Genomic DNA, 26,879 nt, shown 5'->3' with positions numbered 1-26,879 from the left:
TAAAGAAACAAGGATGCAGAGAGATTCTTACTCTTATTATCCTCCGCCATTGGCTCTGTAGCACTCATTGTGTGGCCTGGTCCCTAGTGCCTCAGAGGAATGAGAGTGGAGTCTCCTTCATGGCTGACACTTCTTTCCATTCCTCCTCTTCATAGTCTACTTAATGACTATGCCTTGCTTGTCTTGGGCTAGTAGGCTGTGCATGATGCTCTAGCAGGAGAGTCCTTGAGGGAAAGAGCCAGACTTTAGCTATGTTCCTCCCCGGTTTCAACAGTCGGGTCCATTGCAGGTGCTCTAAGAAATAGTGGTTGACTCTTGTTGCCAGAAAACTCTGCCCTCCAGCTCCTACTTGATCCTACTTAGTAAAATGACAGTGTTGACAAGTGTATTGGCTACATTCCCTGGGCAGATGGGCTGCTTGACCACCTTTGGGGTCTCTCTAAACCTGTCTTTGTGATCATCTAAAAATTCAAGTGAAAATCCCTCATGTTTCCACGCCCCTTTGAGCTCCCTTGTCCCAACATGCGTACTCGGACATCATGTTCAGACCCCAGGTGTTGCTACTTTTCCACCCTGACTTTCTTCTTGTCTTCTTCCTTGTCTTCTGTATCTTCTTTCCCCTCCTTTTCCTTCTTTTTCCTTTCCTCTCATCATGGCCTTCATGACTGTCACCAAATAAACTTCAGTTAGGTACTAATCTGTTAAATACACTATAATAGCCCATTTTAAATGCTTTTTTGGGATGCAGGCATGTTCAGTGTGTCTTCCATATAGTTGAATTTACGCTTACCCATTTGTAGTGGATCATTTTCGGACACATTTAGCCAGCTGTCCCTTTGACATCTCCATTTGAACGTCTTACAGGTACTTGAACTCAACATTTCCAAAGCTGTATTCATTCTGTTCATGAAAACCTTCTCCTCTTCTCTTCTCTTATTTTTCTGCCAGTCATTTGGAACTAGCCCGCAAATTTTCTTGTGCCTCACTTTTCACTTTCAGTCGATCACTAAGACCTTTGAATTTTCATGTGTATGCCTTGAATTTGGTCACTTCTCTCTATCTTTGCCACTTACATCCTGGTCCCATACACCTCTGTGCCATTTATGATGCTTGACATTTTTTAGGTGCTCCATAAGTATTTGTTTGCATGAAAAATAAATGAAGGTACCATGTAAGGACAGACATGCAGTCCTGAACCCTCTTCCATTTGTAGTTTTTATGTTTTGCATAGGCACAAGACACAGTCAAAGGAACTGAAGCCATTAGCTTTTCTTGGGTTCTTTTCAGAGTTAAAATTCCACAGTTTGATGTCAAAAGCAGCTAAACACTACTAAAATTGAATGTTAGACCATTAACTCAGTATGAAAAATTTCTTTAAAAATTTGGTACCAGGAAACCCTGTGTTTCTCTTGCTGAATTAGTTCTCTTCTACCTTAATGACCAATAAACTCTAGAACTTGGGTGATTTCCTCTATTGTGCTGAGAGTTTATCACACGAGTGGACAGCTACATTGTAAGGGTACCTCAGCCCTTATGCTAACTTTTACATTGGCAAGTCATCTTTTTTCTTTTTCCTTTTTTTTTTTTCTCTTTTTGGAGTAAGGTAGCCTGGGAAGAAATACATATAACTAATAATAAACATATCAACATGCCATACCCAAAATAAAATATTAATGTCAGTTTCATAGGCATACAGTTTGAGGCAGGGACTGAGCATAATTGGAAATACAGTGCGTTTCATTGTATGTATTTTTTATACTATCCCTATCAATTGACTGGTTCTTTTCTTTATTATACTTGGACTGCCTTGAGGGTAAAGACCATATATTGTCCTCCTTTTGTACAGAAAGCTTATTACATATTGTTGACTGATATTTATTCTGTTTACTTTCTCCTTTCTCACATCTTAGCCTGGTTTCCTTTTCATTGGCTTCAGAGTCCAAACCGGATCTCTTTGATCCACTCATTAAAATATTGGGCCTATGTATGTGATTGATTTCTTAAATCACTCTTTCGCTTTGGGCCTTCCAGGGGAGGGCTCACGGGGGCGCTGTTGCAGGAATGGAAAAACTAAGCAGGCAAAAGCCCTGTCTGTTCTCTACCTTCTTAGCTGAGTGTTTTTAGAAAAGAAGAAGAGGCCAGAGGAGAAATTCTCCCCATTTCCACTTGTATTTGTGGGGGGCAAAAGGCAGTGAATCCCCCCTTCTTTGAAGTTTGCTTCCAATTATTCAACTTGTTTGAAATATATTACACTTCTCTGTTTTCCCTTTGTAATGAGCAACACTGGATTTTAAATGTGTAGGGCTGTAAATGAGAGGGGCCCCAGCCTCCTCTCCTCTGGAGCCGTTTTGGGGAAGGTGAGAGGAAGAGAGAATCAGATGATGATTGGAGACAATTACACAACCATTCCATTTTGCTAATGCTTGAATCCAGGAGAATTTTCTCATTTAATTCTCTGAAATGAAGGGCCCCTCTGTTAGCCTTAAAATGTAAACAAGAGGCTTTTGAAGTGCGCTTTTCCCAGAAATGGAATGCTGGCTGCTCATATTGATCCAAAACATTGTTGTTGGTTTTTGTTCTTCTTGGTATTCATACGTTTTGTGATGGCAGCAATACAGGACTGCTCAGGGGGCGGCTTGAGGATTGTGGGCAAGTGGCATTATTATTCTAAGTTGCAAACAGAAATGTAAAAGGATGTTCAGAAAAAGCTTACCTGAGCTCTCTTCTAGTCTCTCCACACACAAAAGGGAACATAAAAATCCAAGGCGTATATCCCAATCATTTCAATTTATATCCACCTCTTCGAACGCAGTCCTCTGAGTTTGGTATTTCAGACAGCAGCGCACTTTGTTTGAATGATACAGGTAATAGCTTCGAATCCATTTCATTCCAGCATGCCTGGTGCAGGCGCTTTGTCAAGTATAGATGTCGGCTGCAGCTGAAGGAAACTGAAGTTCCCACGTGCTTTGCTTTGGATCCCAAAACCTTTAGGTGTAACATCAGATCCCCACACCTCACTATACTTAATAACTACAACTGAATTTGTATGATGTCTTGTTTGGGTCCTCTTAGGAATTAGGCATTTTAATCCCCAGTTTTAGAGGAAGGGAGGTAAAATGACCTATCTGAGGCCACACAGCCTACCAGCACTGAGGCTAGGACCCAGATCTAAGTCTCTGGACCCTTGATCCAGAGTTCTGTCCACTTCCCATCCTTGCCTCTGTGATGGGGTAAACCCAAGAACGGGAAGGTATTGCCAGAAGGGCTGCTCAGGGAAAGTGGGGAAGGGAAAGAAGCACACATACTTTTCTGCTCCTTAAACATCCCTTCCTCAGCCTCCAGTTACTGTCATTTGGTTTCTTCAAGGACAGCACCGAATAGTAAATATTGCAATAATTTGACACTAAATGGGGTTCTGATTCTGAGAGTTACCCTCAGTGTAGGCAGACAGGGCTCCCTCTCTGAAATCAACAAACACTCATTCATTCATCTAACACTTATTAGGATCCTACCGTGTGACAAGATTGTTCCAGGAACTGTAGGAAACAGAACTTGATTGAGATTAGACATCTCGCTCCAGGCTCTCACTGTCTTCTAGGAAAAGGTAGTGAATTGTTTGAAAGTCATGATTGCTCTTTGCTAACCAACGTTGGTGAGATGGGTAAGCTCAATCAATTGTAGCTCAAGAAATGGTTGGTTGAATTAACAAAATGAAAGTGAATGACTGAACGGAAGATTGAATCACCAAGCTGATGAGTATTCATTATTGTTTAGGATTCCAGTTCTGGAATTTGTTTGTTTGTTTTCTTCCCCTGGGACCATAACCCTTACTAAAAAACAAAACAAAACAAACAAAACAAAACCAACCAACCATTAAACAAATCAATCGACCAGAATCTTGGACTTTCTATTTCAGGCCAGCTTGAGGGAGCTGACAAGTTCAGAGGATAGTTGCCTCATGCTGGCAAAATCTAGGAGCTGGGAATGATGGTCTGTGCTCATGCACATGTGAGTGGAGTTGGAATGGTGCTAGCATTGCAGCCAGACAGGCCCGTGTTGGAATCTTGCCTCAGTTGTAGTCACCCTAGCTAATTGACCCTGGGTAAGCTGCTTGGAGCTCCTATTTTCTCATCTGTAAAATGGGGATAGCATAATATATGGAATAGGTTTTGGTAATGATTAAATACATTTTTAGTGTGGTGCCGGCACTGAGAAGGAGTTCAACGTATGTTGCCTGTCTCATACTTAATATCCCCCCTCCCATTCCCTTTCATTCTTAAGAGATTTCGGAATAAATGGTTTCTACCCTTCATTAGAACTTTTGTTATAATGACTCCTACTGCTGAGAAAATTCCGAGTATACCTCCGCAAATTAGCTCAGAAAGAGTTAAAGGTGAAAAAGAGTTCTTGGTTAAGTATAGAGTGAAATTCATGAAGCCATCGAATCCTGTTGAGTGTCCGAAGAGCCAGGGCCTGAGGTAAAGGGATTAAGGGATCTGTGTAGCATAGTGTCAAAGAGAGGCAGTGGGTCAAGGATGATAAGCCCTGAGGGGTGTGGGTGGTACTGACTATTCTAATAGGTGTCCTAAGTGCTTATAAATTAATTTGAATTCCGGAAGTCACTGAGTTAGAATCAAATGGGCACATGGGATGTAAGACACAGCTCTTAGCAGCCAAAAAAGCTAACTTGACTCATTTCTCCTCTTGCATGAATTTGAAATGGAGCATAGTACTTTGATGAGAATCTTTCTTTAATGATGGCCCAGATTATCCACATAAAGGCCACTTGGTTCCACCCCAAGCTTTTCCATTTGCTTCTCCTTCCATTAGTCAGGGTTAGGAGGTGGGAGAGAGAGTCTTATAACAGGCTGAGCTACACTCATCTAGTGTGGCACTGCAAATGTAATTGTTCTAAGCGTTAGGGACAAATCAAATTTGGGGTCATGACTCAATTGGCCACATCTGCACCTTTATTTTCCTGAAAGCACTTTCTGTGGAGCTGGATTATGGTTTAATGAGTGAGCTGGCTGGGAGGAGGCCGGTCAGCAGTGGCACTGAAAATGATCTCAGAAAGTGCAAAGGGGTGAGTGAAAGAGGTACCTGTCAGAACAGACCAATTATGCCCTAATAGCTTGAAGAAGGCGCGGTGACAGGCCACCTCTGTAGCCGCTTCACACCATCGAAGAAATGTTGATGGGAATCTTTTCATTACTTGCTAGTTGAGGCAATGAAATGGTCCCCAGGATTAGAGCCTACTTTAGTAAACCCTAAAATGGATCTATTATTCTCTCACTCAAATGTTCAAACTGCGTGGGCTTGCACATTGATAAAGCACCTCTAATCCATCAGCAAGACATGTTAACTCTGCCCCAAGTCTTCCCACTTCTGTATGTTTCACGTGCTACAAACTAATCAAGCTTTCATCGTCTCTCCCCATCACTGTTACTGTAAGGAGACAGGATAGCTTGGTAGATGTGAACGTGGGCCCTGTTCTAGGTTTTAATCACAGCTGTGTGGTATTAGGCAAGTTACTGAACCTCTCTGAGCTTCAGTTTCCATTATACGTATAATGATAAACTCTTCATACAGAGAATGCCTCGTAAATAGTGAGGGCTCAATAAACATTAAACCTCTTCTTACCCTCCTCAAAAAGCCTCGGTAGTGTTCTGCCTTCCTCTCTAGGCCTACCTCCAAAACTCATAAAAAATATAAAAACAAAACCTGTTTATCTCCACCCAAGGGTGAAACTCTTTACCACAGGCCATAGGGTCTGATGAGATGTGGCCCCCGTTGGACTCTCCAAGTTTGTTATCTTGTTATTATGCTCCCCACGTTCTACAATCTGGCCACACTTGATCCATGTGATTCCTTCAACGTGTTAGGCAAATTTCCACCCCAGGGCCTTTCACATGCTGTTTCCACTGCTTGGAATGTTCTTTCCTGAGATCTCTGCAAGCTGTTTCCTTCTTACCCTCAGGTCTCAGCTCAAGAATCGCCATCTCAGAGAGGCCTTCTTAACTGCCTCAAGTGGAATGGTCTTCCCTGCACGCCCAGATTCTCCTTCTCCGGTTGCCCAGCTCATTCTCTTGCTGACAGCTGTCTTTGTCATTGCAACATCAACTCCAGGGCTCCATGCTTCCTGTGATCCATGAGCATTTTTGTGCCCAACAGCTCCAAGAGGACTTTCTCTCCCAACAACTGACACTAGCTTCCCTGTGCTGTCCTTAGGCGGCAGGGGCCTGCTTGTCTGTGTGCTGGGAGCACTCACGGTGCCCATAGCTGTCCATCCCCAGGGTTGAAATACCCTAGCTGCTTTGTCTCTGTGGCCCCCACTGCTTCCAGTATTCGCTTTCTGTGACACTTGCCTGCCTTTGCAGCCTACTTAGCCTCCTCCCCCTTGATGGTCCTACTTCTCCATTCCCCTTCCAGTGTTTTCTGGAACACCTCTTGAAAAGTAAGTCACCTTCACCCAAACTCCATCTCTAAGTTTGCTTCTGGAGAATCCAACCTAAGACAATTATTATCCTTATGAATTGTTTTTGATATCCACTAGAATATAACATCCAATAAAACAGTATCTGTTAGAGTAATGATTTGATCTCTCCCTCTTTCTCTCTCTCTATATCTATATATCTATATCTATATACTCCAAGACATAAATAGATTACATGTAGACTACCAGAGCTTACAAATTATATTTATAATCAGTGTGACTTTTCTTGGACACAAATATACATCCTCTTAATTCCAGCAACAATAAATCTATCTACCTGTCCTGTCATCACTATGTTTCTGAATGGTTAGTTGCAACTTCTTTTAGGGCATTTTCTTACAGGTTTAGTGCAATGTCATGTCTCATGTTAGATATAAAGGATATGTGGTAAAAGCAATAGCTGGGATTGAAAGTAAAGTGGGTATCTCCAATAAAGTTCTGGAAGTATATTTCTTTTTAAGCATTCACCCCTCTAAGATACCTAAGGAGAATTTTTTACAGTTGCTGAGTTCTGAAATCTCCAAATAGGCTGTGTTTGTTTAGCTGGGGAGACATATTTTGGCCCTCAAGGTCCATAAAGTAAGGACGTGTATCATAGCAGACGCAGGCTGGAGGGGGAGTGAGGGACAATTCTGGATATTGTAATTAGGTGTGCTTTCAGGGAGGTAAGAAAAGTGAATCATGAGTTGCAGCTGAAGAATGTGGGGGGAAAATGCTAGTAGAGTTGTAAGAGGCTTGTAACCTGATCCAGAAATGAAGTCTGTGGGTAGTTATTGATTTCCCAGTGGGTGGAATTACTTTTCTTTGTGACACATTGGCTGGAGGAGGGAGGTTGTGAGAACAAATTGTTATCTGTCAGAGGAGTTGTGTGTAGAGGTCCTCCTCCATGTCCAGCTGATCTAACCGCATAGCCTCTGACACCTGAGAACGGTCCCCAACCAAACAGAAAAAAGCACTGAGCCAAGTTTGCATTGCTCAGCCTTGCCTAGGGAGAATTTTGGGTTTCAATTAGGCATTTTATCTGTTTGCCAAAAGGATTGTGGGGAGGACAGGACAAGCCTTGATAACCACAAGCTCCTCACATTCTCCCATGAGGGCTGAGCTGAGCTGAATTCACCTTTTGGTTAATAGGAACTTGGCTAAAGCAGAATAAGTTTCACCTTAAAGCCTGTAAAATATCGAACGGGGTTGAAGAATCGATTAACCTATGTTTGTGACAAAGGAAGGGGCTGGCTATGAAACTCCGAGTGAAGGCTGCCATAGACAGGTTTAGACATGGGGTAACTACACTGAGGATGTGACAACGCCTTGCTTGAGTTTAACCCTTCTCCCTCGGGTGAGAGCAGAGCTCCCAAGTCTTCTCATGTCTCTCCATTCTGTTGGCAGAACTGGGACGCATCTGGGCTCGAAGATCAGGCAACATGTCTCTAGTGAAGACATAAGGTGCCAGTCTCATCTTCATATATTTCATGAGTGATCCCTTTGGCTCCTCCTTACTCCACGTCCACTTTGGGGCTTTTCTTTATGGATATCACATTATATCCAAAGACCTCTGCCGATCCTCTGTCAGGTGCATGGAGATTGGTGTGGGGCTTGTACTGAACTGGTACCTCTCAGAAAACCTTGAGGCATACCCTCGCTACTGGAGACAATTTGCATTTAGAGTGTGGGGTAATTACATCTTTTGTTTTCAGTTTGGGGTCTCAACGTCATTTCTGAGGTGATAACAAGGATCTCAATGCTCACCCCATCACACAGACAATGACCATGTAGTGTGACAAATGATTAAGACAGAAGTTTGTGTGCTACAGGAGCATAATAGAGGGTCACCTAAGACATATTGGGGTATCTGGGATGTTGTCCTGGGGGTTTTGGCATTTAAGTTACCTAGAAGGCAAGAAGTAAGTAAAAATGGACGGGATAAAAGCATTCTGGGGAAAGAAAATAATGCGCAAAAACTGAGAAGCAGGAGAGGAAGAGGTTGGGACAGCATGGGAAGTGGAATATGGGGAAGTAGGAAGGGTTTGGTCACAAAGGACTTTCAACTCTGCCACAGAGTTCAAAATACTTACCTTGAGGACAACTGGAAACCATGGAAGAATTTCAAGCAGCAAGTCCTGTGGTCAGGTTTGAGTTTGGGGGAAACTCCCGCTACTGAGTTTGGAAATGGGGAGATCGGTTTGGGAGACTTGGAATGCAGTGTGGAGAAGGCTAGCTTGAGGGCGGGATGGATACGACTTCATGGTGGACTGGCACTGGTTTCAGAGAGAGGAAGCAACTTTGTTTGGCTGACTGGGTGATGGGTGCCTTCACTCTGAGACAGAGCAGAGGAGGAGTGGACCTTTGGGTGAAGATGCTAAGTTTTTATGCAGTGCTTAGGCGTGTTTCGCTATGGAGCTGGGTTGGGGCTGTGGTCACCAATGTAATTTTGGCCTGATGCATCTCAAGGTGATTTTCCAAAATGGAAAAAGCATCTCCATTTCATTCTTTCTACAGGGCTAATATTATGGACATGGAAGCGAGGGAAAGGACCTTCATATTTAAAGAGTCCCTGAGTATTGTAATGGTTGCAAAAGCATATGACACTTCAAGAGAGCTTTGGCTGCTGGCAGTAGCACCTTCTTCCATAGGACAAAACTTTCCCCAAGAAGGAGGAAACCAGAGCCCAGAAACACTACATTGGCCTCTCTGCCATCATGTCAACAAAAGAAAGCTCTTTTCTGTGACAATACAGAGTTGAATAGCTCTGCAGTTTCTTAAGTCCTGGTCCAGTTACAATTTGGGCTTGTCACCTGGTGGCAGACCTCCCAACCTTTGTCGGGTGTCAGGTACCTGGCATGGGTTTGCAGATCTCTGATACTCACTGGCTCTGCTTGTAAAGATTGATTTAAGACGCTGGCAACATTTATCTTTTAGACCGTTTGTGTTTGTTTGCTTGACAATCAAGCCAGAATTTAGAAATGCTACTTCCTGAAGCTCTACAGGCTAATATAATTTCACAGCTCCAATTACAAAGGAGAAAAATTATTTCATTTCACAACAGAGGAGCCAGACGTTTCTGAGAAATCATGGTTAATGAGAAGACAAAGTACTTTCTGAAAAGCAGGCCATGTTATTAATGGCCTCCTCAGCTAAAATTTTGCTGACTCTCAGCACCAGGAGGCTTTGTCTCTCGTGGGGATGCTGGGTTTTTGATAATCTCTGAAGGAGAGGACTTGCAGACTGATAGAGCAGTGCTTCTGCCGGGGCCTGGTCTGGGGCGCCCACCCAGTAGTTCGTAAACAATGCAAGCACATCCACTTTCTTTCCAACTGGCAAATAAACCCTAGCTCTAGCCACTTCCTCTGAACCTGTGTTTTGGGGGAATCATAGACTTTGGGATGAAGACTTCACAGCCATTTAGCTTATCCCTTCATCTGACTCTTCCAGTACTTTCTCACCATCCCTATCCATAGGCCACTTAACTATTACTTAAATACTTGGTAGGGATGGAGAGCTCAAAACCAGACCATGAGGATCTGCTATTTTAACTCTATTTGAAGTAGAATTTAAAGTTTCTGGTGACTTCCCTAGGAGATCTGCATTAACATCTAAAATCTCCCAAGTGGCCTTTTCCCTTGAGTTCATACCTTTGTAATGGGATCTAAAGGAAGGATCTCAACTAGAACACCAACAGAATGAACCTTTAAGGAAAAACTTGACCTTTGTTACCACACAGCTCTGTTGTATGAACAGTCCTAACAGGCTGCCACTCCCAAGAGGTAGAGGCACCAGGTTTTTTCCTGTCTATTTACTCCTGCTTCTTATTTCTGTTGGCTTTGCTGCTGCAATGGGCCAGTAACCCCTGACCATTACCTCCCACCACAGAATAGTGTTTGCCCCTTAGGGAGCCGTCAATGAATGTAGTAGACCAGCTTAATGAAATGTATGAGTTAATTAACTGCCTGAATGGATTAACCTCTTATCTGTCTTTACATATCTCTTTATATATCACTCTAGGTCCTGGTGATTCCATTTTACAGAGTTTTAAATGATTTTAATTTTGAGTCACAACAGGCTGTTTTAGACTAAGACATTGTCTTCTTATGCTTTAAACTCAAGACAATTGACTGTTCTTGATCTATTTTTTACCACCTTATTTTCCAGTCCTTTTAAATCTTTAGCTTCAACAAAAGACAGAAAAGTTGCATCAGAGGCTAGAACTTTAGAGGGGAAGAACCCAGCCTTAATAGTCTCATTTATTGGGCGCCTGGGTGGCTCAGTGGATTAAGCCACTGCCTTTGGCTCAGGTCCTGATCCCAGGGTCCTGGAATCGAGTCCCGCATCGGGCTCTCTGCTCAGCAGGGAGCCTGTTTCCCTCTCTCTGCTTGCCTCTCTGCCTACTTGTGATCTCTCTCTGTCAAATAAATAAATAAAATCTTTAAAAAAAAAAAAAGTCTCATTTATCATCACCTGGGCTATTGCAGTGGCATATTCACGGGTCTCTGCCCTTTGCACATGGTCTCTGACCCCTTTTCTTCCTCCAGCTACCCTATATGTTGCAGGGACACGAATCTCCTTAAAACACATCATTTGAGGACTCCCTTTTGGGCAGAGAACTGTGAGAGAGCAAGACTTTTTGTTGTGTTTTAAATTTCTTTTATTTTACTTTCAAAAAATAGCTTCTCAAAGAGGAAGAATTTACCATCCTAATCTAACTTAGAGAATGCACAATTCTTAGCTTCCAGCTGGTTTCATTTATGACAATGTCACTGAAGGCAGAGTTGGGAAGTTAAGTTTCAGGAAGTTGAGGAAGTCATTCATCTAATGGCAAAGAGTTTAGAGCTTCAAATGAACTCACCTAGCTTTCCAACATTAAGCTTGCAAACACATATCATTTTCTCTAACAAACAAAAATTTCCCAAGTTACACGCCAAAATCCTTTAGAAGATAATAGCTATGTACACTTGGGCACATCCTTCTGTTTCCTCTTCAGGGAAATGGGGAAATAGTGGAATCTACCTCCAAAGTCATTGGAAAGATTGACTGAGGTAATCCCCGCAAGACACTTAAAACAGTGCCTGGCACATTGTAAGCATTCAGTATGTTAGCAATGGCAGCAGCTGGTGTTAAAGTTCCCTCGAGATTCAGATTTCAGGGGTTATTCTAATTAGGATCAGATATCTAGTCCCTGTCTAGAGAAGGGCCAGCAGCCTCATGAGAGTGTCCCTAGGCTTATAGCCCTCAGCAGGGTGGCTCCGCAGAGTGAAACCAAGGTGCTGTGCCAGGAGATGGTACAAATGTTGGGGTGACAGAACTAAAGATGTTTTCTACTTCATCCCACCATTGCTCTTTGTTTTTGCTGCTGCTGATCTTTGTCAGATTCTAAGTATCTAATGGGTTAGAATCTTATCTTACTGCTATACTTCTGGAAGTATAGCCTTCCTCATCAAAGTATAGTCTTCCTCATCAATGATGTTCAATACCTGTTTGTTTTAATTGAATTAAATTAAATTAAAATGAAATCTTGGGGTATAGGATTTACATCTCAGCTCTAGAAGCTGAGTAGATGGGTGGAGGTAGTTTGAAAAAATTTGGGGAATTATTTTTTGGTCCTTGGAAGCTTTGCCATTATCAAGAGAAATACAGAAGCAAAGCTGTGTAGGATTCTAGAACTTTCCAGAAATTTCCCGAGACAGCAGTGCTAAGAGAGATACCATTTTTGGTGAATATTTTAATTTATTTCAAATGAAAACCATTGTGCGTAAGGATGCAAATAGAAGGTTGTTCACTTTTGTAATTTCTGTGCCAGTGAAAAATGTTCATTGCTAGGGCTATTACTAAATAAAAAAATATATCCATAATAGAGAATACTATACAACAACTACAAATGATTCAGTTGATCCCTATGTGTAATAACATAGAATGTGCTCCAAGAAGGTGAGTGCTTCAATAGGTGAGTGAAGAAAAGTCAAGGTACAAATCAAGGCATAAGACAAGATAGAGCATAATCTCCTTTTATGAAAAGGACACAAAAACAAAATGACACTATATGTTTTATCCTGATACATATGTGAAACTATAAAAAGATCATGAGGGTTTATCATCACAGTATAATATATTTTACTTAAGTGGAGGCCAAATCAAAATGATACTACATATTTTATACTGGTACATTTTTAAATGCATACACATACATAAATTTTATATGTATGTATATATATGCATATACATTTCTTTTACACACATATATATGAAATAAAAGAATTGGTTTCCTCTGGGGAGTGAGTATTGGGGGAGGGACTGGAATTGTGAATGAAGGTCTAAGGAAATCTTAACCTAATCTTTCATAGTTAAAATTTTTTATAAGGAAAACATATCATGAATTATTTATTTAATGAAAAATTATCTAGAAGGAAGGAAGGAAAGAAAGAAAGAAAAAGAGGAAAAGGAACTACAGAATAAGGATGCTCAAATGCTTCTGAATTGCCTCCTTCCCAGAGTGCCGGGACATTCTTCTTCCTGTCATCACCAAAGAACTGAAGGAGCTGCTGGAACAGAAGGATGAGATGCAACACCAGGTCCAGGAGAAGAAGTACTGTGTCGAACTACTCAACAGCATTTTGGAGGTCCTCAGCTGTCAGGATGCGGTGAGTCCTCACGATGATGTAGATGTCCTGGACTCAGACTAGCAGTGAGCTGATTAAGCTCTAAAATATTGATGCTGATGAATCGCAGTTGAAGTCTAAAGATAAAAGTCAACGGCTTGCTCAGCAGGCCTACTTTTCCAGTGACTAACCCCCATGGCTGTGAAAGATGGCTTAGGGATTGGAGTTAAACATGTAGCATTATGTCACCATATTTCTTATTGGACAGGATTTCTCAGGGGTAGGTATGGACATATTGCAAACTTTTAAATGATTTGTCCATTTACTAAAACCTTTGCTTGCAAAGTCCAGAGGGAGAGTTTCTTATGCCTACACAGTCAAGAAAACTCTCGTCTGTTTTTTTGTTTTAGTTGATTTACTTTGATTTTGTTTCTTTGGTTATTTCCTGCAATGGTGAAAACAGTTAAGGCTTTTTTTGGCTAAGCACATTGCTCAGGCCTAGACTCTAGAGACAGGATGAAGAGTGGGATGGTGGTAGGGAGGTGGCTGTGCCAGTGAATCCAATGTCTATTTGGTAGACATCATCCAGAGATTAGGCAGCGATGGCACAAAAGAGAAAGCTTCAGGGGAATAAGTAGAGGGCTTCCAAAAGGTCAGAGAATGCAGAAGAGAGCAAGGGAGATAGATTAGTGGTAACAGTAAGGATGTAGATTTCTTAAGATTTGGAAGAGAAAGGTAACGGTTCTTGATTTAAATCAGGTTCATTTGACAACCTCACCTTGTTTTTGCATAATGTCCAAGAGCACTCCTTTCCTAGATGGGCTGGTTTCAGAGGACTGGGTAGACTTAAACAACCAACTATTTTGTAAGTATTTATTTAAGTATTTCCCCCCACCCCCTCTCCTCTCAAGGAAATGCTCAAAGGAGGGCTTTCTGGATGAACTCTATCTATGATTGGCTATCAATAGAAAACACTACAGAACATTCATTTTATTCCTTTACTGCTTATATCTCTTAGTCAATGATTGTTATCAACTTCCTAATGTGTCTTGTCCTTTCCATTTTTTTCCATCCTAATTAAGCTTCTTATCTCATTACAAGGTAAATGCAGTAGCTTGAGTCACCCATTCATTCTTTCATTCATTCATGTATATGATACATCAACTACGTGACTGGCATTGAGGACACTCAAAGCCTGGTCTCTTTCCTTAAGAAAATCTATACAGATTATATAAATAAGCAATTGCAACATAATATAATGTCTAAATTTCATGGATGCATATAAAATATACTGGAGCTACAAAGACTTTGAGTGCGTGTGTGTGTGTGTCTGTGTATTCATTTTTGTCAAGGAAGTCTTCCCAAAGGAATTGAAGCTGGATGTTCAAGAATGAATAACTAAAGATCAGAGCTACTACTTCATTTGCTGTTTTCTAGAAACTGTGCCAACTGCTATCTATGTTTTCTCTCTGCTCACCCTGATTGGAGCTAAGGATTATTATTCCCATTTTAAAGGTGAGAAACCTGAAATTCGTAGACTTAACATTCAGCCAGCAAATAAATGATATGGTCAAAAATCAAATCCAGGTCAGTCAGACTCCAAATTCTGCAAAATCATGGGCATGAGAGATACAAGAGCATGGTCTTTCCCTCTCATTTTCTTCCTATCCTCCCTCTTTTTCTTGGGGGAGATGGAGATCAATGCCCAAGGGCTTGGATAAAGCAAGATTCCCTCTGTGATGTTGTCATGATGATGTCATGATGTCATCATGATGTCATGATGATGGTGAGTGTTTTTATAAATGCACTAGTCAACCAGCTGTTGAACTGGTTCCAGTCTTTGTTATTTGATCTTTTACAAAAAGTTAAGGGAGGGGGGGGACAAGATGGCGGGGTACTAGGAAGAGGCGTCTTTTCAGCTGGTACCCCAAAGTGAGCTGATTACCCACCAAAGAACTCTGATCACCCATGAAATCAGCCTGAGATCAGAATTATACACGTCTGGATCTCTACAGGGGCAGAAGACGCCAGTGAGCAGGTAAAGCGGAATGGGAACAGCGGACTGAGATCGGAAGATAAACAAAAGGGGGAGGGAGCCACCAGAGGCGACCGGTGGGAAAGTAATACCCCGATACGAGCGAGAGTGCCCTGCGTCTGGGGACCAGCATTAACTCGGAGACTGGTTGAAAGCACTCCAAAAGAGCAAAGGATCGCGGGGGCAAACTGTGGGAATCGGGGCGGCTAGGGACAGGGGCTTGAGTCCCCGGTCCCAGACGGCCTCCCCGGCGCGGAGGCAGAGAGAGTGCGGCGGAGAAACCGGCTCCTGGTCCCTAAGCCGCCAGCGCGCCCCAGAGCGCGGGGTTCCGGCTCCTGTGAGGGGATGGGAGCCGGTCTGCAGAACGCGCGCTAGCCCTACCACAAAGCTTGAGATGCGCGTGCACGTCGCTCCAGCTCTCCTGGGTTTCTAAGGCCCTGGGGCGCTTCTAGACCCGGGCCATTGTTTCAAAGTCTAAGCCTCGCGCCCGCGAAACTCTTCCCCGGACAGAGGCGCGCAAAAGCCCAGCCTGCGGCTTACGGACCAGCGCCCCGTTCTCAGTGCCCCAGACGCGCGCCCCGACCCACAGCCGCCTCTGAAAAGAGGTGCGCGCAAGCCAGGCACTCCCAGCCCCGGCCAGCGGCAAAATCTCAGTGTGCGATCGCTGCTTGGAACCTCTCTGGCGGTCAGGAGCTCCCAGACAGCCGCCACTGCCTTGGCTTTGGGGACGAGCAAAAGATCCTGCGCCCCCAGGGTCTTTAACTTGGAACCTGCACTGCCAGCATCCAAGGGGGAATTTATTCAGCTTCTGCACCCAGACTGAGGCTTCTGAGACGGAGATCAGGAAGTGTTCCAGGGTGCACCTTGACTGCACCAGAGTTGATACATCCAGCTACATCTGTTCAGTCTTCTCCCACCAAAATGACTAGGAGGAGGAATGCCCAACAGAAGAAAAATACAGAGGATGGACCTTCCGCAACAGAGCTAACGGCTATCAACATAGACAATATGTCGGAAAGAGAATTCAGGCTAACAATTATCCAGGCAATAGCTAGGTTGGAGAAAGCCATGGATGACCAAACAGAATTGATTAGAGCCGAACTGAAAGCGACCAGACAGGATGTTCACAATGTTAGGGCGGAGCTTAAAGCTACCAGGGAGGAGGTCCACAATGCTCTCAATGAGTTCCAATCCAATCTAAACTCTCTCAAAGCTAGGGTAACTGAGACAGAAGATAGAATTAGTGATCTGGAAGACAAACAGATAGAGAGAAAGGATCAGGAGGAAGCCTGGAACAAACAGCTTAGATCCCACGAAAGCAGAATTAGGGAAATAAGTGATGCCATGAAGCGTTCCAACGTCAGAATTATTGGAATTCCTGAAGGGGAGGAGAAAGAAAGAAGTCTAGAAGATGTCGTGGAACAAGTCCTTCATGAAAACTTTCCGAATCTCGCGAATGAAACCAGCGTTCATGTACTAGAGGCTGAACGGTCTCCACCCAAGATTATACACTCCAAAAAAACATCACGACACCTGATAGTCAAATTGAGAAATTATAATTGTAGGTATAATCTCTTGAAAGCTGCCAGGGCAAAGAGGCTCCTTACTTACAGAGGGAAGCCCATCAGAATAACGTCAGACCTGTCCACAGAGACCTGGCAAGCCAGAAGAGGCTGGCAAGATATATTCAGGGCACTAAATGAGAAGAACATGTAGCCAAGAATACTTTATCCAGCAAGACTGACATTCAAAATGGATGGAGAGATAAAGAGTTTCCAAGACCGGCAAGACTTAAAAGACTATGCAACCACCAAGCCGATACTGCAGGAAATATTAAGGGGGGTTCTATAAAAGAGGAAAAATCCCAAGAATAGCATTGAACAGAAATATAGAGACAGTCTACAGAAAGAAAGACTTCAAAGGTAACTCGATGTCAATAAAAACGTATCTATCAATAATCACTCTCAATGTGAATGGCCTCAATGCACCCATAAAACGGCACAGGGTTGCAGATTGGATAAAACGACAGGACCCATCCATATGCTGTCTACAAGAGACCCATTTTGAACCTAAAGATACACGCAGACTGAAAGTGAAGGGGTGGAGAAGCATCTTTCATGCCAATGGGACTCAAAAGAAGGCTGGGGTAGCGATTCTCATATCAGATAAATTAGACTTCAAACTAAAGACTGTAGTCAGAGATACAGAAGGACACTACATAATCCTTAAAGGGACTATCCACCAAGATGATCTAACAATTGTAAATATCTATGCTCCCAATATGGGAGCAGCCAATTACTTAAGAAAACTGTTAATCAAGATAAAGAGTCATATTGATATGAATACACTAATCGTAGGTGATCTTAACACGCCTCTTTCAGAATTAGACAGATCATCGAAGCAGAAAATCAATAAAGAAACAAGAGCATTGAACGACACATTGGACCAGATGGACCTCATAGATATATACAGAACATTCCACCCTAAAACAGCAGAATACTCATTCTTCTCAAGTGCACACGGAACCTTCTCCAGAATAGACCACATACTGGGTCACAAATCAGGACTCAGCCGATACCAAAAGACTGAGATGATTCCCTGCATATTCTCAGATCACAATGCTTTGAAACTGGAGCTCAATCACAAGGAAAAGTTCCGAAGGAACTCAAACACCTGGAAGCTAAAGACCACCTTGCTTAAGAATGCTTGGATCAACCAGGAGATCAAAGAAGAACTGAAACAATTCATGGAAACCAATGAGAATGAAGACACTTCGGTCCAAAACCTATGGGATACAGCAAAGGCGGTCCTAAGGGGAAAATATATAGCCATCCAAGCCTGGCTCAAAAAAATTGAAAAATCCAGAACACACCAGCTGTCTCTACACCTTAAAGAACTGGAGGATCAACAACAAATCAAACCAACTCCACACATAAGAAGGGAAATCATCAAGATTAGAGCTGAGATCAATGAGGGAGAAACCAGAGATACAGTAGAACGTATCAATGAAACTAGAAGCTGGTTTTTTGAAAGAATCAATAAGATCGATAAGCCACTGGCTACACTAATCCAAAAGAAAAGAGAGAAATCCCAAATTCATAAAATTATGAATGAAAGGGGAGAGATCACAACTAACACCAAGGAAGTAGAAACAATCATCAGAAGTTACTACGAACAGTTATATGCCAATAAGCTTAGCAACCTTGATGAAATGGATGCATTCCTGGAAAAATATAAACTACCAAAATTGAACCAGGAAGAAATCAACAACCTGAATAGACCAATATCTAATAACGAGATTGAAGCAGTGATCAAAAATCTCCCAAAAAACAAGAGCCCAGGACCTGACGGATTCCCTGGGGAATTCTACCAAACCTTCCAAGAAGAAATAACACCTATTCTCCTGAAGCTGTTTCAAAAAATTGAAGCAGAAGGAAAACTTCCAGACTCTTTCTATGAAGCCAGCATTACCCTGATCCCCAAACCAGGCAGGGACCCTACGAAAAAGGAGAATTTCAGACCAATATCACTGATGAATATGGATGCTAAGATTCTCAACAAGATCCTAGCCAACAGGATCCAACAACACATTAAAAAGATTATCCACCATGATCAGGTGGGATTCATCCCTGGGCTACAAGGATGGTTCAACATTCGTAAATCAATCAATGTGATACAACAAATTAATAGGAGAAGAGAGAAGAACCACATGGTCCTCTCAATTGATGCAGAAAAAGCATTTGACAAAATCCAACATCCGTTCCTGATTAAAACGCTTCAAAGTATAGGGATAGAGGGAACATTCCTGAACCTCATCAAATCTATCTATGAAAGACCCACAGCAAATATCATCCTCAATGGGAAAAAGCTTGCAGCCTTCCCGTTGAGATCAGGAACAAGACAAGGATGCCCACTTTCACCACTCTTGTTCAACATAGTATTAGAAGTCCTAGCAACAGCAATCAGACAACAGAGAGAAATAAAAGGTATCCAAATTGGTAATGAAGAAGTCAAACTCTCTCTCTTCGCAGATGACATGATTCTTTATATGGAAAACCCAAAAGACTCCACCCCCAAACTACTAGAACTCATACAGCAATTCAGCAGCGTGGCAGGATACAAAGTCAATGTGCAGAAATCAGTGGCTTTCTTATACACTAACAAGGAAAATACAGAAAGGGAAATTAGAGAATCGATTCCATTTACTATAGCACCAAGAACCATAAGATACCTGGGAATAAACCTAACTAAAGAGGTAAAGGATCTATACTTGAGGAACTATAGAACACTCATGAAAGAAATTGAAGAAGACACAAAAAGATGGAAGACCATTCCATGCTCTTGGATCGGAAGAATAAACATCGTTAAAATGTCTATACTGCCTAGAGCAATCTATACTTTTAATGCCATTCCGATCAAAATTCCACCGGCATTCTTCAAAGAGCTGGAGCAAATAATCCAAAAATTTGTATGGAATCAGAAGAGACCCCGAATCGCTAAGGAAACGTTGAAAAACAAAAATAAAGCTGGCGGCATCACCTTACCTGATTTCAAGCTTTATTACAAAGCTGTGATCACCAAGACAGCATGGTACTGGCATAAAAACAGACACATAGACCAGTGGAACAGAGTAGAGAGCCCTGATATGGACCCTCAACTCTATGGTCAATTAATCTTCGACAAAACAGGAAAAAATATACAGTGGAAAAAAGACAGTCTCTTCAATAAATGGTGCTGGGAAAACTGGACAGCTATATGTAGAAGAATGAAACTCGACCATTCTCTTACACCGTACACAAAGATCAACTCAAAATGGATAAAAGACCTCAACGTGAGACAGGAATCTATCAGAATCTTAGAGGAGAACATAGGCAGTAATCTCTTCGATATCAGCCACAGCAACTTCTTTCAAGATACGTCTCCAAAGGCAAAGGAAACAAAAGCGAAAATAGACTTCTGGGACTTCATCAAAATCAAAAGCTTCTGCACAGCAAAGGAAACAGTCAAAAAAACAAAGAGGCAACCCACGGAATGGGAGAAGATATTTGCAAATGACAGTACAGACAAAAGGTTGATATCCAGGATCTATAATGAACTCCTCAAACTCAACCCACACGAAACAGACAAACACATCAAAAAATGGGCAGAAGATATGAACAGACACTTCTCCAATCAAGAAATACAAATGGCTATCAGACACATGAAAAAATGCTCATCATCATTAGCCCTCAGGGAGATTCAAATTAAAACCACATTGAGATATCACCTTACACCAGTTAGAATGGCCAAAATTAACAAAACAGGAAACAACATGTGTTGGAGAGGATGTGGAGAAAGGGGAACCCTCTTACACTGTTGGTGGGAATGCAAGTTGGTGCAGCCTCTTTGGAGAACAGTGTGGAGATTCCTCAAGAAATTAAAAATAGAGCTTCCCTACGACCCTGCAATTGCACTCCTGGGTATTTACCCCAAAGATACAGATGTCGTGAAAAGAAGGGCCATCTGTACCCCAATGTTTATAGCAGCAATGGCCACAGTCGCCAAACTATGGAAAGAACCAAGATGCCCTTCAACGGATGAATGGATAAGGAAGATGTGGTCCATATACACTATGGAGTATTATGCCTCCATCAGAAAGGACGAATATCCAACTTTTGTAGCAACATGGACGGGACTGGAAGAGATTATGCTGAGTGAAATCAGTCAAGCAGAGAGAGTCAATTATCATATGGTTTCACTCATTTGTGGAGCATAACCAATAGCATGGAGGACAAGGGGCGTTAGAGAGTAGTAGGGAATTTGGGTAAATTGGAAGGGGAGGTGAACCATGAGAGACTATGGACTCTGAAAAACAGTCTGAGGGGTTTGAAGTGGCGGGGGTGTGGGAGGTTGGGGTACCAGGTGGTGGGTATTATAGAGGGCACAGCTTGCATGGAGCACTGGGTGTGGTGAAAAAATAATGAATACTGTTTTTCTGAAAATAAATAAATTGGGAAAAAAAAAAAAAAAAAAAAAAAAAAAAAAAAGTTAAGGGAGAGTTGGTCTTTCTCTCACTTGTAGTATAGGAACATTAGAGTTGGCTCCTTATTTCTCCAGAAACATCCTAAAGAATGCTACCTCTTCCTGTTGAAAATAATTTACATTATTTCTTACAGCTCAGTAATCCTCACATCCCTTTTCATGGGGAAAAAATCCTGGATTTGTTGGGAAATGCCAGTGGACCCCTGTTTGAGGAAGACACTTATAATGGGTTATCTATTTCCCTGATTTAAGTAGAAGTTCACGGTTCATTTGTTAAGCAGCAGTGCTCAGGCTCTGCCCATCCCATGTGAGCGGTCTCCTAGTGCTCTGTTCTGATGGGCTGCCATCGTTTTGCACACTGGGTAACATCAGGCACTGGTGAGAAGAGCCTGCTGTCTCACATGCCCTGGGTACTAGGGGCTTCAAAGCTGAGAAGTGAGTGGGAAGCTCTGAGCTCCCCTTGGAGGATTGTGGCATTTGGACTTGAAGTGTGTGGGAGGTGTGGTGTCACTCTTTACTGTCTCTGAGTGCATTGCTTTTATAATGACTTCTGACTGTGCACCCTAGCCCACCTCTTTCTTAGGTTGAGCAACTGTCTTTGCTGGATGTGTTATTAAATACTATTATTACCATTGGGTTTGGTATAAGATTCTGACGCTCTCACTGTTGGTGAGCTTCACAGCCAACCTCTTCAGCTCATGAAGATGGAAATCTCTCTTCTTCTCGAAAGATTTTTCTTCCACCAAGGAGATTCTTTCAGTAGCCATTATTACTTTGAACCCAGCTAACAATCAGAAATCCCAAATATCTCATCTAAATCTTTCTTGTTCTGGCCTATAGCGCCTCTCCACTCTGGCTTTGTGGCTTTGTGTATAGATCACCTGAGAAGTTTTTTTTTTTTTTCTAAAGCAGCTGTGTCAAGGCCCCAGCCCTACTATTCTGATTTAACTGGTCTGGGATTGGTGGGGCATCACAAGGACAACTTTACCAGCTGGTGGTAATAGGCAACAAGGGCAGAGGAGCACTGCTCTTATGTAGGAAGACTTAAACTTGAGCATGGATCAGTGTGACCTGGAAGAGCTGTAAAAACAGGTTTCTGATCATTTTATTTGGAGGATGGAACCCAATCATTTATTTTTCTGAGTTCCCAGGTGATGTGGATGCTATTGGGCCAAGGACTATCCTTTACTAACCGTCACTCTAATGTGCCCTATTTTTTTTTTTTTTTTTTTTAATCTTCAGTATTCACTGGAAATGAAAGACTGGTTGGACTCATCCTCAGTCCTTTACTTTCTTAATTAAAGAGCCCTTTCCAGTCTATGAAACCTAGCGCTTTCCAATATGGCATTTAATAAACCATAAAATGGCAAAATCTTCAAGCACATTCATTTGTACTCATAAATTCATTGTCATGCAGTAGTGGGGACATGACCTGTGCAAATATCTGACTTTGAAAATCCAGACCATCAAGCATGCTGTTTGATTTCTACAGGCACCGACTTCTCAAATTGGAAATTTTGGAGGAAAAATTAAAACCCCTCCTAGGATAAAAGTCCTGGATTTTCCTTCTGGTTGTTTGGATCTTCTCTGCTGATAACAGCGTAGCCATTCCCTTTTATTGTCACTTTGTTGGCACCATGGAAAAGCCTGTCTCCCCACCCAACTATAGGTTATATCTACCTGCAGGAACCATTGCTCAGGGTTGGAAACACATGTGGAAATCTAGAAATTATAGTGCAGCATGCCAAACTTTCTTTTGGGAGGCATTGTGTGAGGGGGATGGGAAAAGATGCTAGTCTTCAATTGATTGCCAATGTTTGAGTAATTACAGCCCAGCACAGCAGGTGTGGCATGAGGAAGCTCTGTTTTCCTGTTATTACCTTATTCATTATAACCCTGGGTGGCATATGACTCAGGGGGTGATGTCCGCTTTAGCCTGGGTGTTGACATTTTTTTAATGATAGTGTTAAATTCTCTCTGCAAGCTTGCTTGAGTTGCACTTAGCATATGAAAGGGACAGGCTCAAGTGAAGGGAGAAAGACCTGACTCCTGCCTCTGTTAACCCCTTTCTCCCCCTTCTAGAGCAAGGTTACTTGTCAACTCCAGTTACTTTGAAAGCCTATTTTACACTGGCTTCTTTCTGTGCCTTGCTGGCTGCTGAGTAACTCATAAGATTTAATTTTGCGCCAAACCCGGAGGGAGTGTTTTTTTTTTTTTTTTCTTCTTCTTCTTCCCATCTCTTAAAACAGCCTTTTTGTTTTTATGTTTCATTCCTCTAAGAGAAGAGTCATCATTTTGTACCCTGCTTAGCAATCACAAAGTATGTAAAGCTGACTCCTAAGCCTGAACAGGAGATGGGGTTGGTTATACCTGCTTCACGGAGGGAGAGAATGCTCAGAGTCAGCTTTTTAATTTTTATAACCCTATAAGTCCTTTGACTAAATCTGGGAGGTTGTTAACCAAGGCACACTATTAGTCATGAACTGTTTGGGATTTCTGGTATTTTTATTTATCAACTTAGATGCTGGTAGGGAAGGCTTTTGCTCCTGTGTTTTCTTTCGCCTGGAATGTCCTTAATTCCTATTCTTTCTATGCACCTAAAGTCCTAAATGCCTTTTAGGTTCAGCTCAGACAATACTTCCTTTCTAAAATCTTCTCAGCTCCATGCCCTCATAGTCTCCCCTGCAAACCCCTACACAGAATCAAGGACTTCCTTCTCTGTGTCTTCATAACTGTGTATCCGGACTGATACTATGGCATTAATTGCTTGGTGTTGCACTTTCCTGTGTGTGTCCCCTGCCAGGCTTTGACCTCCGAAGCTCAGACAACAAGCCCTTGCTCCCCTGGCTTTGCCCAGATCAGAGTTTCAGACTCGTCTCTTGCCAATTCCTTCATTCTCCATCCTACTGCTCCACTAAAATTCTTTTAATAACCTTCTTCCCCAGCCCTTCTCTTGTGTCCTATGAGCAGCTTTTGCCTGGCAAAAAGCATGGCATCTGTGTTGTCATCTTCTGTGGACTGCTCTGCCTATGGGGCCAGGAGTGCTGTGAGGACAGACACCAACCTCACAGGAGCTCGACTCTTCCCTGCCCACCTCCCTCACGATGCTGGCTCACAAAACTCTCTGTTGTAGGAATGTATATGTGAACGAATATGACGGTGGAAGCTGATTTCTCCCTTGGGTCTTCTGCTCTGAGTGCTAGGAGAGAATTCTCCTTCTTCTCTTTTAATTTCTTGGATGTCAGGTGCAGGGGTTGAATGAATCACCCTCAGTGTATGACACATTACCATCACTGGTATGGGCCAGGACCTCCCTTGTTTGTTTTTTATTTGTTTTTGTGTGTGTATGTGTTTCTTTTTTTCCCCATCCCTTTTTCCCACTTTCCTGCCTCCCCACCTGCTACAGGTGATTTGTCTATTGTGTTGAATATGCATGTGTGACTTAACACACATACACACACACTCATGCCCCTCCTGTAAAGAGGATCAGACATTGATGTAAAAGGGACATCACATCAGCAGCTCCATCAGGGTTCCGGTGGGTGGGGAAAGGACAATGGTAGGCACCAGGAGCAGTTGAGACTAGAGGGCATTCTTGGGCCAGCATTGCCCCTGACCTGACATGTGGGAAAGAAGTCTGTCATTGAGTGTCTTCTTCTGAAGTGCACCCCCTATGGCTACCTTAGTTCTGGGCTCTCTGATAAGCCTAGGCAGCCTGCTTGATTCAAGGTTAAAGGGAGGCCACTGCTGCCTCTTTGAATTACCATTTAATTCCCAGGAATCGATACCACCATGCAGAAGCAGCAGGGTTTTCTTCTAACCTATATGTTCCCTCATATTTCAAACAAAAGACAGGGAGACAAGGCTTGCAAAAACTCTTTTATCTGTGGTGCTTTCCAAACAGAGAGCAGCTAATTAAGCCCCCAAATTAAAGCTGACATTGATGCGACTCCTCCACCTTCTGCTCTGTCCAAAGCTATTCCCTTTTTACCCTTTGCTCTTCCTCTGCTTCCATGGCATTAAATGTGCCCTTTCTAGGCCAATGGAATAATGTTATGATGTCATGGATGGTGACATATGATACACACATGACGTACTTCAGCGTGCAAAGTGCTCTCGCATGCATCACAGCTGTTTCTGGCAATCACATGGGAAAGTAGGTTTTACTCTCACATTTTACTGGTGAGGAAGCCTAGCCTCAGAGAGTGGCCCACCGGTCAGAGCATCAGTAAAAGGCAGAGCTTGGAGGGAATCCCCCATCTCACTCTCCACTCAACAACCTCCCACACACATTGCCTTCTACCTCTTCGCGTGTACACTTTACCATTTAAGAGCACTTTCTCTGGCTTCATCTGCCTGAGAGAGGTAGGAGACTGGTTTTGGAGTCAGGCTACATTCATGTATCCATTCCACAGATACTTCTAGAGCTGCCATCAAGGGCTATATTCTCTATGCTGGGGCCACAGTGATGAGCAGAGTTGGGAACACATCCTGATCCACTTCTTCTTAATGCTGGGAGACTTGGGAAGTCATACCCTCTTTCTGTAAAATGAGGATGTTATTTCTCCCAGTGTGTCAGGAGAGTAAACAAGAACATCTGTGCAAACACATAGCACTGAACCTGGCATATAATCCATACTCTGTACATGTGACTTTTATCTTGCCTCTCTGTTCCCCTTCCCTCCTATGCTTCTTCCAATTGTTCCAGGCCTATAATTCTTTTAAGAAGAGTATAGGGCCAAGTGACCTCCTGGGAGAATGGCAAATAGGTACCGAGCCTGGGGAGAACTCTGTACCCCATTAGCATTGAAAATAGCCCTTGAGGCAGACCTGGTGGCAGCCAGATGCTTTGGAGCCCTCATGGGCTCTACAGGAGGCTTGCCAAAAAGCCGCAGATGCTGTCGCTGGAGCAGAGCCATTCCCCACAGGGCATCTGGACCTCGTATGGGTTCCTGAAGGGTCTGGGGAAAAGTGTCATCCTGCCTTTTGAAGGGCTTCTTTGGGGTGTTCCAGAATTTCACTCATGGTAACTATTGTATGCCATTGTGTGTTGGAGCTGGCTCACACCAGCTCATGAGAACCAAGTGTTAAATTTTTAGGAACCTTGTGAGTTATTTGTTAAATAACTGCCATTATTAAAAATTTATATAAATATCTATAATTAAATAGGCTATATTAAAATCAAACATAATAAATAGATACTCAAAACACATCACTTCCTAATTATCTTACTAAACTTTTCTCTTATCTGTGTGCTTGAGGTTGTTTACATCTGTGATATCCATGACAGAAATTCTATTGAGGCCTCTTCTACTGCTGTCCATCTCTTCCCAACTCTTCGTTCAGTGATGTCAGTCATGAAGGGAATCCCCATACTACAGGAGTGGCAAACACTGTGTACTCAGGCTTCTGATTTTGTCTTTCTGGAAAGTCAGTTGATAAACACATCCCAGCACACCACTGCCTGGGACTCAATAGAATTGCCCAAAACAATAAAAACCCCAAAGCACAGGGGAGCCAGTGGTGCACTTCTCTTCTCTCCAGCAGCCCTGGATCTGCTGTCTGCAACTTCTCATGGTCAAAGAGAGGATGCCCCAGGGATGCAGCGATTTTAAGAGAAACTGAACACTCAACCTAGAGCAGAGATAAATAAATATTTTCCATTTCCCATGGCAATTCTTATTGACTGGTAATGATTTTTTCCCCTAGTAGTGTTGAGTGTTTACATAGGTCAGTGAGAAAG

The 26,879-nt window shown here is 42.6% G+C and overlaps 1 protein-coding gene across 1 annotated transcript in view; it reads left to right on the top strand.

Annotated features, from left to right (window-relative positions):
- The window catches only part of DOCK2 (dedicator of cytokinesis 2), a 424,170-nt gene that overhangs the window by 142,212 nt on the left and 255,079 nt on the right, over window positions 1–26,879 (top strand). Inside the window, exon 26 of the mRNA XM_044229734.1 lies at window positions 12,974–13,122. Coding sequence (XP_044085669.1) covers window positions 12,974–13,122 — 149 coding nt within the window. The remainder of the gene's footprint in view (window positions 1–12,973; window positions 13,123–26,879) is intronic.

The sequence above is a fragment of the Neovison vison genome, chromosome 1 (assembly GCF_020171115.1).
Source record: "Neovison vison isolate M4711 chromosome 1, ASM_NN_V1, whole genome shotgun sequence".
NCBI classification, from domain to species: Eukaryota; Metazoa; Chordata; class Mammalia; order Carnivora; family Mustelidae; genus Neogale; species Neogale vison.
Note: the sequence above shows the minus strand (reverse complement) of the source record. Positions and strands in the feature narration are given on the sequence as shown.